Source organism: Manihot esculenta, chromosome 5, assembly GCF_001659605.2.
Source record: "Manihot esculenta cultivar AM560-2 chromosome 5, M.esculenta_v8, whole genome shotgun sequence".
NCBI lineage: Eukaryota > Viridiplantae > Streptophyta > Magnoliopsida > Malpighiales > Euphorbiaceae > Manihot > Manihot esculenta.
In genome coordinates this window covers 12,553,304-12,568,859 of record NC_035165.2, presented here as the reverse complement: position 1 = coordinate 12,568,859, position 15,556 = coordinate 12,553,304, and the positions used below count along the sequence as shown (strand labels likewise).

General features: G+C 33.5%; 1 protein-coding gene across 2 annotated transcripts in view; it reads right to left on the bottom strand.

The window, feature by feature from the left end:
• LOC110615979 (transcription initiation factor TFIID subunit 2) overlaps nucleotides 1–15,285 on the bottom strand; it is a 34,581-nt gene extending 19,296 nt beyond the window's left edge. The window contains exons 1-14 of one of the 2 annotated variants that reach the window (XM_021758255.2): nucleotides 14,980–15,285; nucleotides 14,505–14,826; nucleotides 13,976–14,121; nucleotides 13,817–13,883; nucleotides 8,153–8,352; nucleotides 7,883–8,036; nucleotides 5,582–5,666; nucleotides 5,395–5,486; nucleotides 3,117–3,242; nucleotides 2,983–3,036; nucleotides 2,632–2,697; nucleotides 2,027–2,124; nucleotides 1,590–1,931; nucleotides 1,421–1,508 (exon numbers count right to left, since the gene is read on the bottom strand). In XM_021758255.2, the coding sequence (XP_021613947.1) occupies nucleotides 1,421–1,508; nucleotides 1,590–1,931; nucleotides 2,027–2,124; nucleotides 2,632–2,697; nucleotides 2,983–3,036; nucleotides 3,117–3,242; nucleotides 5,395–5,486; nucleotides 5,582–5,666; nucleotides 7,883–8,036; nucleotides 8,153–8,352; nucleotides 13,817–13,883; nucleotides 13,976–14,121; nucleotides 14,505–14,826; nucleotides 14,980–15,095 (1,956 nt within the window). In that variant the 5' untranslated portion in view covers nucleotides 15,096–15,285. Of the gene's footprint in view, nucleotides 1–1,420; nucleotides 1,509–1,589; nucleotides 1,932–2,026; nucleotides 2,125–2,631; nucleotides 2,698–2,982; nucleotides 3,037–3,116; nucleotides 3,243–5,394; nucleotides 5,487–5,581; nucleotides 5,667–7,882; nucleotides 8,037–8,152; nucleotides 8,353–13,816; nucleotides 13,884–13,975; nucleotides 14,139–14,504; nucleotides 14,827–14,979 lie in introns of those variants that run through there. The other variant, XM_021758256.2, reaches the window with a different exon arrangement.
• Nucleotides 15,286–15,556: the final 271 nt, after the last annotated feature.

The window sequence follows — 15,556 nt, the reverse complement described above, 5'->3', positions numbered from 1 at the left end:
TTAGGAGAATATACCTTATATTTTAAATTTATTTTATCATATCAAAGAAAAGTTCACATTTAGTATAGATATACAAATAATTTTTCTATAAAGAAAAACTTTGTTATACATGGTTTCATGATTTCAAATAATGCATTATTTTATTAATATATATTCAGAGAGTATTTATTATCTTATGTTCAAAATTCATTTCTCATAAAAAAATAACTTTATTTTTGTTAGAAAAATCAAAGTTAAATTATAAATCACCATATTTCATCAATACACTTTATGTATAATTTTTAAGAAATCACAACTAAAAATAAATATATTCACAACTTCATAAAATATAAAAACTACAGAAACGAGCCAACTCACACAAGCCTATTTAACGAGCTTGTAAATAAGCCTACTAACAAACTCATAAACAAGCCTATAAATAAGCCTATTATCAAACTATTCACAAGCCTATTTAATGAGCCAATTCACGAGCCCTTAACTTAAATAAGATCACGAGCTTTAACATGACAGGTATTGTTGAGCTTGAACTCGACTTGTTTATTAAATAATATTAAGCTTGAGCTTGGCTCGTTAAGTAATCGAACTAAACAAACCAAGCTTTTTGGACTAAGTGTTGAGAAGCTTACAAATAGTTTGGTTCGTTAACACACCTAGACATAACCAACAAGTTTATAAAATAAAAATAGAAGATGAAGAGAAAATATAGACAATGTAGCTCATTGGCTCCAAGTCTTGTGAATAAGTAGATGTAAACAAAACCGCACAAGCATTAGTCATACTTACCATTTACTGCCAAGAAAAATCAAACCATAATGGCTCCATATAAAACTTAAGGAAGTTTGTTTTAAGTGGAGCTGAGGAAACATAATTCATCTACAACTACGTACCCACTCCTGACATTAACACTTGGAAATTTACACCAAATTACAGGCATCACAGTGCTCAAAGATTGGTGTAACAACCAGCCCAGAAAATTCTTTTCAAAAAGCATTTAGCAAAAATATAAATCAACAAACTAAGTTAACCATTTTAGGACTGCTAAAAGACTAAATTTGTTCCTATCCTTAGTCTATTTGGCCTTTGGCCTTATTCAGCCTTTTAATGATAGCAGGAGCAAATTTGGAACAAAAGATGAAATTTGACAATTTTTTGCTTCCGCTGTATATGTATAGTTCAAGGGCAAATTTCCTTTTTACTATTTTACAACCCCTTAGGTTCAGGAAGGACCAGGAAAGAAAAGAATCAATATTGAACACTTAAGCATATCCTACTTGCTAATATAACACCATAGGACATAGGATGTTTATTAACATAGCATATGCTTAGAACTTTCTAGTAAAGAAGACAACAGGAAATTGGAGACTATTTCAGTCATCAAGAACCATAGTAGATTTCTACTCAAAAGGCCAAAATTTCTTACCCACATCTGCACTGGTTGATTAAAATGAATTTCAGCAAGATACTCCATTTCTGGATCTGCACGGATCCATAATAAGGGGGATTCCAAACTGCAGAAAGAACAAGTTCACCTATGAAAAATGTCAACCAATTTAACAAGCACAGCAGAACCCATCGAGATAGCAATGTACCTGGAGCGGATATCTGTTGCAGGTATGGCATCACCATTTTCATCAGATCCATCAGGTTTTGAACCCTTTTTAGGCTTCTGAAAGCGCCTAGCAGCAAGTTTGGAATGGCACTGAATTTCCAGAAGCTGCCACATTTCACCAGCCAAAGGAAGAACTGGGTGGTCATACATGCCATCAAGTTCATAAACCCTGATGCTCATCATCCCAGGCCATCCAATATCTCCATCACGATTATCAGAATCAGGATTCAGAACTGATGTACTTGCATCAGGGACAGCTGTGCACTCTCTTAGCACCGCCAGTTCAACCATATTTTTCCTTTTATTATATGAGAACCCCATCCTTAAATTCAAACATAGAGAGGCACATAAGGTAATAAGACAGCAAAAATCAGCAAAGGTATGAGACACGAAGTAAATAACTCACAGAACCAATACCTCAACATGGGACACCCGCATGAGCCAACCCACCGAGGAAAAAATTCTTTCACAAATGGGCGCTCCAGATTTCCAACCTTAGTAGCAAAGTGCCGAAACTACATCTCACAGGTTATGAAATAAAATAAATAAGTTACCTTCGGACGTAAAAGATGACTATGAATGAACAGAAAGATGCAAAGTGGCTGCAAAATACACAACATTTTTTTGGATGGCAACGGAGGTAAGAGAAATGTGTGAAATGTTTTACACACACAACTGCATAAGTGAGAGAAAGAGAGAGGTCATGTCAAATTATTTTTTCCCCATAACCATGCATATGACTTTCAACCAAATTGTTTTAATTCTATGATACTAAAGATTACAGAATCAATCAATTCAAGGACAATCTATCAACACTGTATGTTATTATTTATATATATATATATATATATATATATATATATGAAACAAATCCATCATGCCATCGAACGTTATAATTAAAGTGCTTACTAAAAAAATGGATCCAAATGCACAATTTGCAATCAGATAAAAAACCAGGCATAATGGAATATAGAATGCCATCTTAATAACAATATGAGCACTACAGGGCAAAATGTAATCACCTCTTTTGTACTAAGAGATCTCACAGGGATTGTATCCCGAGCACGAAAGACGACTTTCTGCAAAATCTGTGAATCAGAAAGAAATAAAAGATGCGTAAAAGGAAGTCATCTTGGTTCCAACAATAAATCACTAATATCATGCATCTCCATAACATTAAAAAAAAAACATAAGTTAAAGAAGAGGTAGGGAAGTAATCTCCCCAGCAACTGACAAATTTACAAACTACGACTTCCATTAAAACATCTTTCAAAAAAGAACAGCTAAAGCCATGTAAAATGTTACGATTTTTTCATCCATCAAAATTCTGAGTGCTAATGTGAAATTCAAACAACTAGACTGTAGACCCTTACTTTGCGGAAGGATTCTGGCCCCATTTGCTTTTCCAACATTTGCAGGATTGCCACCTTCCAAAAATTGACACATCAGAAAAAGGAGAGACGCAAAAGAAGTTATATTCTAAAGCAGAATTTCGAAACAAACTTACAGACTTCCAAGATCGTATTTTCCCATATATACCAATGCAATGGGTTCCGCATAAATCCTTACAAGAAGCAGAGGAGGTTAAAGCTGTAGCACCACTATCATCTGCTTTGCAGACGGCGCAATTTGCCTGAAATTCGACACAATAACATCACGTTATAAAACCAATCCTTGCAGTTGTTATCATTTGAGAGATTACAAGAACTGTGACAAACTTTTAAACTAAAATAAGCTGAAAAGAGTAAGAAAATTAAATAAAGGAAGTTAAGAAGTATGAGAACAATGGAAGACAGCAAGTGCAGTTTTGCAATTTTGAGGAGAACAGAGTAAAACCAAAACAGAAGCTTTGCACGTTATAGAAGACAGCAAAAAAAAAAAAGAGAAGGAAAAAAAAAAAGAAAAACAAAACCTTGAATTCAAAAGATCCAAGCATGAAAAGCACGTCTGCACTTTCATCCAAACAGGAAAAGCACTTCTAAAAACTTTACACTTAAGTAGCATTATAAATGAAAATATTTTATAGCCCTTTGACAGCTTGACACACTTTTGCCTGCAAGGGTTTCTGTACAGAGCCATTGTAGCCATGCATCTTATCCTCCAGCAGGCAGCAGAGAATATCAATTGCATCCTCATTCAATCAACTGCAAAATGAAGGAGAAAAAAGGAAAAAAAAAAAAAAAAAAAAAGAAGCATGCAATGCCGGGTAATTTTTATCCATGCTCAATTAACTTTTAGGTCTATTTCATTTGCATCACTCAACTTAAATTTGTTTCACTAAAATTACTCAACTTTAATTTTGTTTTCAAAAGAAGTCACTCAACAGGTTTCCAAGTTACCAACCCACTCTACACATTCCCTCTCCCTCTTTTACATAATTTTTGTTTAATTAATTGAAATTATTTATTAATAGAATTATTTTTTAATAAACTTTTATTATTAAATCCATCAATTATATGACATATTTGCAATTTAATTTGATTATTTGAATTTAATTAAGAATTAAAAAAATCTTGTACAAAACAGAGTTTAAATTTTTTTTTTTATTAGCTGAAATTAAGAGGTTAATTATGACTGTTTTTTAGGATTTATTCTAAATAATATTATTGATCTATATAGGATAATTAACTAGGTAATAGCAAAATCAATTATAGAAATATAAATATAAAACTTAATTAATTTTAAAAATAAATGATTAAATAATTGACAAATAAAATTAATGAAAATAATCATAGCTAACAGCTATATTTATAAATAATGCCAGATTTTTTTAACCCTATCATTTAGCTGCACAAGTACTTTGATGTAAATAAAAATTCTTTATTTCGATATTAATTAAAGATTATTATTTAAAAATAAAATAAAATTTTATCACTAATTTAAATAAAGAAAACCTACATTTTTAATATTAATTATTAAGTATTTAAGTATAGGTATTATTAAACTCTGTTTATTACACATAATGAAAAATATTTCATATTTTCATTTTTGAGATATTTAAAATTTTTATCGAGTGTGAATCTTTATTAATTAGAGAGAATAAACAAAAACTTAAAATTAATTTTTATTTCAGTTCACTTTGCATTAATTTGTCTAATAAAATTTTTTAAAAAATAATAAAAAATAAAATAGTAGCTAAATTATTAATAAATTAATTAAATTAAAATTTTAATTAAGAGAAAATAATTTTATTAATAATTAATTTTTAATCTCTTTAAAGATAAGAGTCATGAAAAAAATACCAAAAGGGATAGAAAATATGGCAGATAATATCTAAAATATATCATTTTCTATGTTAGTAACCTGAAAACCTATTATACCAAGTTAGGGGACTTCTTTCAAAACAAAATTAAAATTGAATTACTTAGCTGAATAAATTAAAATTGATTAATGAAAAATGAAATAGACCACGTATATTACCCATGCAGTACCATTAAACAATTTCCACTCTAACCCACAGAACCGGAGTACCAGACAGACCCTAACTCAATTTGACAAAAGCTCAAGTTGAATAACTCGCAGTCTTGCACATAAATTACAGTTCTATTAAAGCTGCAAGAAGACAACTATCACCGGCCAATCAATTATGGAATTTCAAACAAAGGGGGATACCAATTGCAAAGGCTCGTATAGTAGGGCATCCCATTAGGAGAAGGGGCATCCCATTAGGAGAAGGGGAAGAGGAAGAGATGATAGTAAAATCAAACGCATAAAACTGCTCTTATATGTGAAGACCTTTTTTATACGCATTGAAATAATCTACTGTGCATTTGATATGTTCTCACCTTGTACCTCCTATATCGCGCCTCATTATTTCCTAAAAATTTCTTGATAAACAAATCTGTCAAGAAGCCAGCCAGCCCATCTAGAAGCCATTCTGACAATAAGCATTAAGAAAATAGTTGAGTATGATAATTTTTTAGCTTTAAAAAGAATGGTAAAGCAGCAAAGTACCATGTTCAGCTCACTTACCATCACTGGGTTCCTCTGGGACTATAAAAACTCCAAACCACTGTTTTGCAAGTGCAAAAGCTAGCTTAATGCTTGTATCTATGGTCTGTTGCAATAAATATTTGATCAATCGACATAAGTATAGCAAAATCAAGCACAGCTTGAAAATGCTATCTTTTAACATTTGAAAACAGGATGTCAAGCAGCTGTTCACAAGACTGTAGCATGTAAACATAGTTCATGCATTTAAGTACGTGCAAAATTATGCTTCACTTTCACTTAAAGTAAACAGCAGAAATTATTCATAAAGGAGGAAAAACAAAATGGAGTATCTAAGTTATATTTCATGGTCCATGATTTATAATCTCAAGTCCCATTCATTTACATGCAAAAAAAAGCCACATGGCAGATTATATGGATATTTATATCAGATTGATGAATAGTGGATCACAGATTCACAGCCCAGTACAGAAGCCCACATGGAAGACTCAGATGGTTTATTCTAGAAGAAATAAGGGACTGAATTGGATCTGGTAAGGAATTCTGTTAAAAAAGGGAACGGCACTCTGATGATGTGAAGTTAAAGGGCAATTATAGACATAAGGAAGGTACTTTTTTATCCTTCTTCTGGATTCCTTCCAGCTTAGAGCCTGGAAGGGAAAATTAGTCTGTCAGAGAGGGATTTATTCCTTGTAATTATTGCTGCAAAAGGTATTATAGTTGACTAATTCAAGCTCGACCTGCCCCTAAGCTATTATCAAGTAATAAACATTGCCCTCTATAGCTCATTTTGTCAAATTTTTTTTTTTTTTTTTGTATTTTGCAATTTCTTCTCAAATCTCACCATCCAGATTCTTCACTTTACCGATTTGGTCCAAACTGCTACTTGAATGATACACACTCATGTGGAATCACAAGTAGAAACAGTGGAGAAGAATCTGGTGCTGCTTGATGATGACGCAGCCTGAGCACCGTAAATCAGCAGCAACAGATGATTTATTGACCACCATAGCGGTGCAAAGCAATTATGGATGACAGCAATACTGCTGCTAATCTGGCAACTCAATCACCAGCACAACTGATGTCCAACCAACAATTACATCCAATGAAGGTGGCAGCATCCACTCTATTACAGCCAAACAGGTAGAGCTACCAACTTTTTGATGGCATAGTCGCTCTCAGATGATTGGCACTAGCTAACCCATAATTTGAAATTCATCAAATCCATCCAGATCATAAGGTACTATTAGCCCTTGCTTGTATGGAATAAGAGGCCCTTCATGGGCTCCATTGGTCGCATTAGTGCAATACAGCATTAAGCTTGGACCAACTTTCTATGAAATGGGAATCATAAGATCAACAAGTATTTGCTCAACAAAGACTACACCAGAAGTCCCAACAAACCATCAATCTAAATCAAGGTACAAGATCCAAAAATTTTCTTAATCTTATGTCTCTACATGGATGATCTGAAATGCACATGCACAAATACTATGATGATGGAGAAGTTCAAGAAATCTATGAGGAAAGAGTATGAGATTACAGAGTAGGGTTGAAGATTCTTTAGATTGCTCTGACATCAAGTCTCATAATTCCAACTCCTCCCGAGTCCTAACGTCAATGAATCCCACTCTTAGACTGTCAACTCTACACGGTCGGGACCATTTTCTATCCAAAGACGCTCACATTGCAAGAGTCAGTCTTACCCTGTACTTTTGATGATGGACAGTGGAGCTAGCAGTTGTTTTATCTCCAATACCTTAATAACCACCTCATCCCTTCCCATAGAAGGAATTCTTCACTTCACTATAAGGCTTAGTATTTTGATGTAAATCTACTAAAACTATCCAACTTAATATAATATCCTACACATAATTCTGTCCTAAATATACTCCAACACTGGATAGGAGATTGGACACCATGCATCTTCATGTCAAACTCACAGCTACATAATCTCTCATAGTGGTGACTACCAACTTCCAGCCTACATGTGCGTGGTGCATATATCTTACTTCCTCATTTATTTGAACTCCACTTCTTCAAAGTAGAGCTACGCTCTTTTCAAAGGGTTTTAAGTCTTAATGAAGAAAAGAGTCTCTCTTCGACCAACTTTAGAATTTCAATCACACTCTAAGGACCCTAAGAGGATAAAGTTCTGAGTTTTAGGCTCACTTCGGGCTTTAGCAGCCCTAGGCTGTCCCATTCGCCTACCAAGAATAGCCCCCTGGCAGGATCATTAACTGGTATGCACGCATGCTATAGAGTAAAGAGTAAAAGAAAAATTTTTTTAAAAGAAATGGCAAATGTAATGAATGAGCAAACCTGGTCAATAACCCTCTCATCATATAAAACTTGAGAACTAAAGATGCTAACAGAAGCTCCCAAACTTGATGAGGATACCGCCATCTCAGGTGCTAAGAAAACTTGTGTGTATGACCCAAATGGAAATTTTGCATCAAGGTATTCTTCATAATGGCTGTTGTAAGAACATTCCACAATCAAGAAATAGCCCAAGTTCATGTTTATACTATATTTCATGGGCAGTAAAAAATAAAAGGAAAAAAAAAAAGTCAAAAGACTAAGATAACAAACTTGAAAGCATTATGAAAGAACTCCACAGTATTCTGAAGTTTTGCAAGATTAGATGGCAAGCACATGTGCGATATGAAACCAACATGGGGATCAGGAAGGATTTCAAATGGTGCAACCACTAACGATATCCATTGAGCAGTCACAGGTATGTCTAATCTGTAGACATATGTTTTATAAGAATGATCATCCTTCCTCAAAACCTGGCAGCATAAAAATAATTGTGAACAAAGTCAAAAATCAATGAAAACTAAAATACTAAGATAAAAACCAAAAAAAAAAAAAAGAACACAAAAAATAGACAACCACAAACTTACATTTGCTCAAAAATGTCCAAATTGAAGCGATTACAAAAATATTACAAGTTCATATAAAAAAAAGGTATTCTTTATTTATCTAGATAAATGGCAATCCACATACCACAGTGGTAACCTTCCCAATGATTCTTTCCAACTTTAGAAGGCAATACAAAGAGAGCAGAACCCCATCTATTTTTATCAAATTGAATTTCAATATTTTATAAAAATTGAATATCATATTATATACACATTAGAAGCAATTGCAGGAACAATCAATGCTTTGCGATAATAGGTGAAGATCCCTCGTCTTATGCTCTCCATCTCTAAATTTTGCATCACTTTGATAAATGAAAACTTTCCATATGTTTCCATGAGTGTGCGAACCAGGTTTGCTTACATTCTACTCTGCTTTTTCCTTTTCTTTTTATTTGGGAGGGGGAGCAGGAGATCAAAGTATCTCCAAAAAGACCTTGATTTGGTGCCAATTCAAACAGAAAAGGAGTCCATTCACAAGATAAAAGGAAATGAACTCTACAATAATTTGCATATCCACAATAAAATGCTATCCACTAAACCAAAATACTTGATGAATGAAGTCATTTATCTTTAAAATTGTGAGACAATTTTTTCTCATGCACTCTATGATTATTATCACTGCATAGAATCCAAAAGCAAACATTAACAGAGAGATACACTTAAAGAATGTTTCTCCTCATTATCTTTCATCTTAATGGATTCAACAGTCGTCCAAGACACTCTCATGTTGTTAAATTTGGATCAGACCTAACTCACTCCAAAAACTAGCTCAAAAGCCAGCTTAAGGGGAGGAGTGCCCAAAAGTTTTATAAGGGCACATTACCCTATCTCAAATCGATGCGGAATTTAATGCACCCTCCTCACGTCTAGGAATAAAATAGAGCATGAAATATTTAAGGGAGACTCAACAACGGTTGGGAAATAATGTGAGCATGGAGATGGCAAGAATCTCAAACAAGTGCATCAAATTTTTGCACTTTTTAAATATTTAATATGGAAAGTTTTGAATCATAAAAAGTCAAGGACTATGTTTGAAAGATAAAAAAAAATGGGCTTATTTATTTTTGAAGAATTTTGGAAAAATTTTGAATATTCTTGTATTTCACTCTTAATCTTTACAATTAGTTTATATAACTATTTATACACAAAGAATTATATCTAAACAGGAAGCAAATAATCAAATAATAACTACAGAGATAATTAAGAATTCTAATCAAATCAAATCATATCCCCAGAATCAGTTAGGATCAGCAAATAAGTCAACAATTTTAAATTTGTGGGTCTATTTTTTCTTAAAATTCATGGGTTCAATTTCAAACATCATTAATTCACTTTTGGAAATTTATATATGAGATATTTTAGTGTGCTTTGATATCTTTCTATGATCCTATACTAAGATTTCTCCTATATGAAGAAGGATTTTGACTTGCTAAAAGAATGGACAAATTTTCCTAAATCAAGTATAAGAGTTTTAATATTTCTTTATCCTTTTAAAAGTAGCAATTATGAAAGAAAGTGGATTTGTCTCCTAGTTAGGTTATGATTTATTACTATTATTATCTTTTTAATTAGTAGAATTAGATTTAATTTTTCTTATTCAAATAGGATTACCTTATGTTTTCCCATTTCAATTAAAATTTATTTTATTTTCTTATTTCAATTAAGATTTATTTTATTTTTCTATTCCAATTAGGATAATTAGGATTCAGGAGATATTTGACTATAAATAGCCTTTATTTTATACATAAGTAAACAAAAGTTACAAATTTGATTTTTTTTCTCCATTATGAGAATTTTCATGAATGAACATGTATTCTTCTTCTATTCTTTACAAAGATAATTATTTTTTGTACCTCCATATTTAGTTTAGTTACTCATCAAGGATCTTTTCATGTGGCGTTGCTAATCTGAATTTTATCGCTTCATGCTTAATTAACTTATCAAGAATTTCTCATAGTATTTTCTAGCTGAAATTATCGTTTAATTATCTATATTTCTAATTATATGCATTGGTTACAGGTTGATCCTGAATTCTGCATTAGGAGAGCTTCCGCATTAGGAGGCTCTGATACCACATTAAATTTGGACCAAGCCTAACTCACCCCAAAAACTAACACAAAGGGGAGGAGTGCCCAAAACTCTTATAAATACATATTACTCCTATTCCAAACCGATACCGATGTAGGATTCAACAACAGGGTACTAATCTCCCAAATGTTTTAACTTGAGAGAAATCAATATAGCACCAATTCATCTTGCATTCCTGCACAAGCAAAGATAGCAAAGATAAGCTGACCATTATATTTCACCTCTTAAATATTGTCAACGTTCAAGCTCTCTCTTGTTGACTCCCAAGAATAAAATGTAAACTGAATGTAAAAGCTTCCAAAATAGGAGGTGAAATATAATGTTCGGCAGATCTTGTTTGCTTTATTGTTCTTGTTCTCATCAGCTTCTTTCCCCATAATATATTCTTAAAAAATGTCTAACTAAAATTGATGACATTATTGGCATATCCAAATTGCGTAAATCAATGCCTCAAGTGAATTGCACATATGTATATCAAATTTTCAGTTTGACGCTCCCACGATTAAGCTATCCCCTTAAATTATGCACCACTAGAAATCAATATCATGTGTAGAGAACATTACCCAATGAATGGAAGTACAGTTCCCAAGTCCCCCAAGGCAATGTAACTCTTATGCTCTTGGGTCACGAATTCGTAATGGGACAATAGATAGGAAAAGAGTTCACTGGAGAGAGCTGTTGAGACCTCACTCATTCAAGAGAGTCTTAAATCTCAAATGTGTAATATAATTAATCTACAACTATCTTTTGTTGATTGTGAAAATTTATTCACAAGCTATCCAAGGTACCATTGGAGCCTCAAATGGAGGGAAGTTGAGTTTTGTATATCTAAGCATTATGCACTCCTCAGAACGATCATTATTTGGTTGTACAAAATTGTATAGGTTAGTACTTTATTTCATCTTGGTTTTGGTTTGCTCCTCTATTGAATGTGTGAACGAGCTCAAAAACTTGATGAGCTAAGTCGTTGAATCCAGCATAAATCCTCCTCCCACTGGACTAATTTTTTCCATTTAATATTTCTATTTTTTCTTCGAGGAACCTATCATGAAAGTAAATTGAGAACTCATTTCAGAGAATTCTTTGATCTCATGAATTGATGAATAATTTTCTGAATGTTTTTGTTTGATGGTCTCAATGCCTTTTTATAGTAAAGGCTACTTCAAATTGCATCAAAACTTGAATTCAAAAATACTTTCTAGCTTCTATGAAAACTTAAAAATTAAACTGAAAATATCAATTAAAAATCAACTAAAGATAACAAGCTAAGCTTAGAGATAAGATACTGATCCCTTATTTGTTGCAACCACTTTTATCAAAATCTATAAAATAGAAGGATAATGCATATTACCCCTTTCTTGAGAAAAGGCTTATCCTCAAGCTTGTCCCCATTCATCCACCTCCATAACAAGAGGCCTTGAATCTTTCATTTCCACCCAAAATAATTTTTTGCACTAATAGTTGACGGAATATGACTCATCACAGTTGTAGCAAAGGCCTTTAGCTTGATGTACAGCCATTTATGTCCTGCTAAGTCATTTGACAAATGGAATTGAGGTGCTTCCAAGACTTTGAAGATCTTGCATTATTATTTCTCTCAGACTGGTGAGTTAAACTGCCAATAGATGGTGTAGACACTTATGACCCATAAGCTATCACCATCCAATCTAGTTGTTTCTTCTTAAATGTTTGAGAAAAATTCATTACAGTAACTAAATAGGGAGAGTTTTACAGTCCCACCTCAAGTCAAATAGTAAAGTCAACTTGTTGACCGATTCACACTATTGTTGCCTTGCCAATAAGGATTGAAATTGGCATTGATAATCTTATACTGATCCAACTTGCTTCAAATTCACTAACTCCCCCAGGCAACTACTTCACAAAGGAGGACCAAATTGCAAGTTGCAATTCTCTTTGAACATCTGCCATCTGTTCAAGTATGTAAAACCAAAATCAAGCCTCACCTGTAAGATAGAAGGCAAAAAGACCGACTTTATATGCTTCCATCTTTCGTTCATTGTGAAAAAATTGTTCACAACGATTAAGCCATCTAAGCAGATTGTTGAAGCCTCAAATGGGGGGAAGTCGACGCAGCACCCCCTCAGAATAATCGTCATTTGGCTGGACAAACTTTTGTTCACTACTACTCATTCCATCTTGGTTTTGCTTTATTCCTCTATTGAAAGTGCAAACACGCTCAAAAATTTGTCGAGCCAAATTGTTGAATCGAGCATCATATCGTTGCATGAAAGAGTATCAAGTCTCTCACCTCAAACTCATTTGAGAGAATTCTCTGATCTCATAAACTGATAAATAATTTTCTTAATGTTTTATACAATGATCTCGTTGCCTTTCTATAGTGAAGGCTACATTTAGATTATATCAAAACTTGAATTCGAAAATATTGTCTATCTTCTATTAAATTTTAAAAATTAAACTAAAGATAGCAATTAAAAATCAACTAAAGATAACAAGCTAAGCTTATAGATAAGATATTGATCCCTTATTTGTTGCAAGTACTTTGACCAAAATATATCAAATAGAAGGATAATGCATAGCCACTGTAGTAACTAAGAAATCTAAGTCTCTATCCTTCAAGCATTTGCTTGTCTACTAGCATCCCAATCCCTATTTCTAAGATTCAATCTTCTACATGAGTATATAAATGTCAAGTAGAGGTCAGCAATAAGGGGAAAGGAACCATAGAACTTTGTGCACTCTAGAATCTTATATATTATTCACTTATCTGAAATAATCATTTGTCTATTGTCACATGATAAGCTTTATGAATCATTTTCTTCTCTCTCTTCATTGAAGACCAACATTTTTAGCACACAAAGTTCCATATAAGTCTTTTGACATCAAATAGTGATTGATAGACAGAGTGATGAAAAGACAAGTAAAATTTATAGCATCTATTTCATCAAGCCTCAACTATATCAACTCCACTAACCATCCCCGCAAAAAAAAATTAAAATAACTAAAAATTGATTTGTCTTCAATATGATGGACGGCAACAACATAATGGAGAGATAAGATGGACAACAACACCACAATGGAGAATATCAATATATCTTTTAACTAAATCAACATGTTCAAAATCCACAAGTCAATTTGAGCATATGAAAAGGTGATCATCTAAAGCCTAATTCTGTGAACCATAATCTTGTTTCTAATACCCAGAGGATATACTTGAAGCATCAGAAGTAGACAAAGAGGAATACAGTCTTCTTATTTATCTCACCTGGTAGAGTAAGTTTCCAGTGCTGACAGCAACAAGATGACGGGCAACAGTGAACTCCAGATCATAACTAGTTGACATCATGAGTAGACAAATAAAGTTGACACAGACTGTAAATAACAAATTTTCAAAATTCTTAACTACAAATGTCGCAGCAGTTACCAGCAACGTTGTGAGTCTGCATCTATACATGGGAACCAGCACCTTGCACGCCTTATCTGGTTATCAGTGTGTAGTACATTATCATTAAAGTGAATCCCTGTCTCCGCTTTCTCTACCCAATAATTAATGCGAACCAATTTCACATTCTGCATCCAACATCAACCTACATGAGAAACCACAAAAGTGTAAACCTCATCATGACAACTCCTGCCCAAACGCCAAACCATAGAAGCACATCAACATTCATGACAGGCAAAAAAAAGAGCCGCATCTACAACTGCTCAAATAAAGGCATTTTTCTAACAGTAAATGGACTAACTAACATTCGTGCTCTATAGAACCGTGATATACCAGAACAATCACATTTACTCCTAACAAATTAATCAAGCAGCTCAAAACTATTGTCCTAGATACTTGTAGAAGCATAAAGAAATTTCTCAAAAAAACAAATACATAAATCTAATCTGCAATGAATAGAGCATGCAAAGACAAAAACTTAAAAGTAAGACTTTAGACTAGCCACATTAACCTGCTTGGCTTCACCATTATCTAGATTCACTTGATCCTGTTGTTCATTTGAAGGCCTGAAAGTTTTGCAACAGTTAATGAGAAGATTGGGAACCAGTTCTTTCTCAAGTGCTGAAATATACGCAGAGGCAGCAGTATCGGCAGCTGAACTAGGAGTGGAAACGCAGCTCCATCTTTTCTCACTTTCCACCGCATTTTGCTGACGTGGGTAGTATTCAAACTCCGTAGGCTCCCCGTCCACAAAAACATTCTCGATACCTAAATTCTCCGCATGTAAGCCGACAAATCCAATGTCAGGCACCGCAAGTTCCAACTCCGTGTAACTGAATAACCCCGAAGCACAAGTCAATTGAAGCACAAAACCCAAAAAAGAGTAATTCAATCAAAAAGAAAGAAAGAAAGAAAGAAATCACAGCTTCCAGAATACAAATCAGTACAAATCACTCCAAGAACTAGAAGAAATGTATGTAACGGACCCGTAGATTTGGCGCTTATCCATTTCGATGGAAAGGCAGAGCTTCTGGTGACGGACTACAGCTCCGGAATTATCGGGCTTGGAGTCGTCGATCTTCGGCTTACGCGGCTTCGCCATGGCTAGTCTAAATCTATTACCGTTGTACCTGTGCGTCAGCGCGCTCGATTGGGATTTGGACGGGGTGGTTTCATTTATAGAAGTCCTTGAGAGCCCTCTGGCTTTTGGGCCGCTCCCGACGACGATTGTGCCCTAACCCCCTTTTCTCGATCTGGAGCGTACATGTCGTGGACTACATGTTTTCGACGGTAGATTTAATGTCCTCGTTCGCTGCGCCGTGTAGTTTTTTTATCCTCCCTCTCATAAAATAGACTTTTTTTTCACACAAATTTAAAAAATATCATTAATAATTAAAATAAGAAATTTCATATTATATTTTTTATGCATTATATTATTAAATTATTTTTAAAATTAATTGACATAAATTGACCAAAATACTATGAAGGACCAAATTAACATTTTACTATCAATCTATGACAAATTGAAATTGAGATTAAATTTCATGATGTTAAGTTTACATG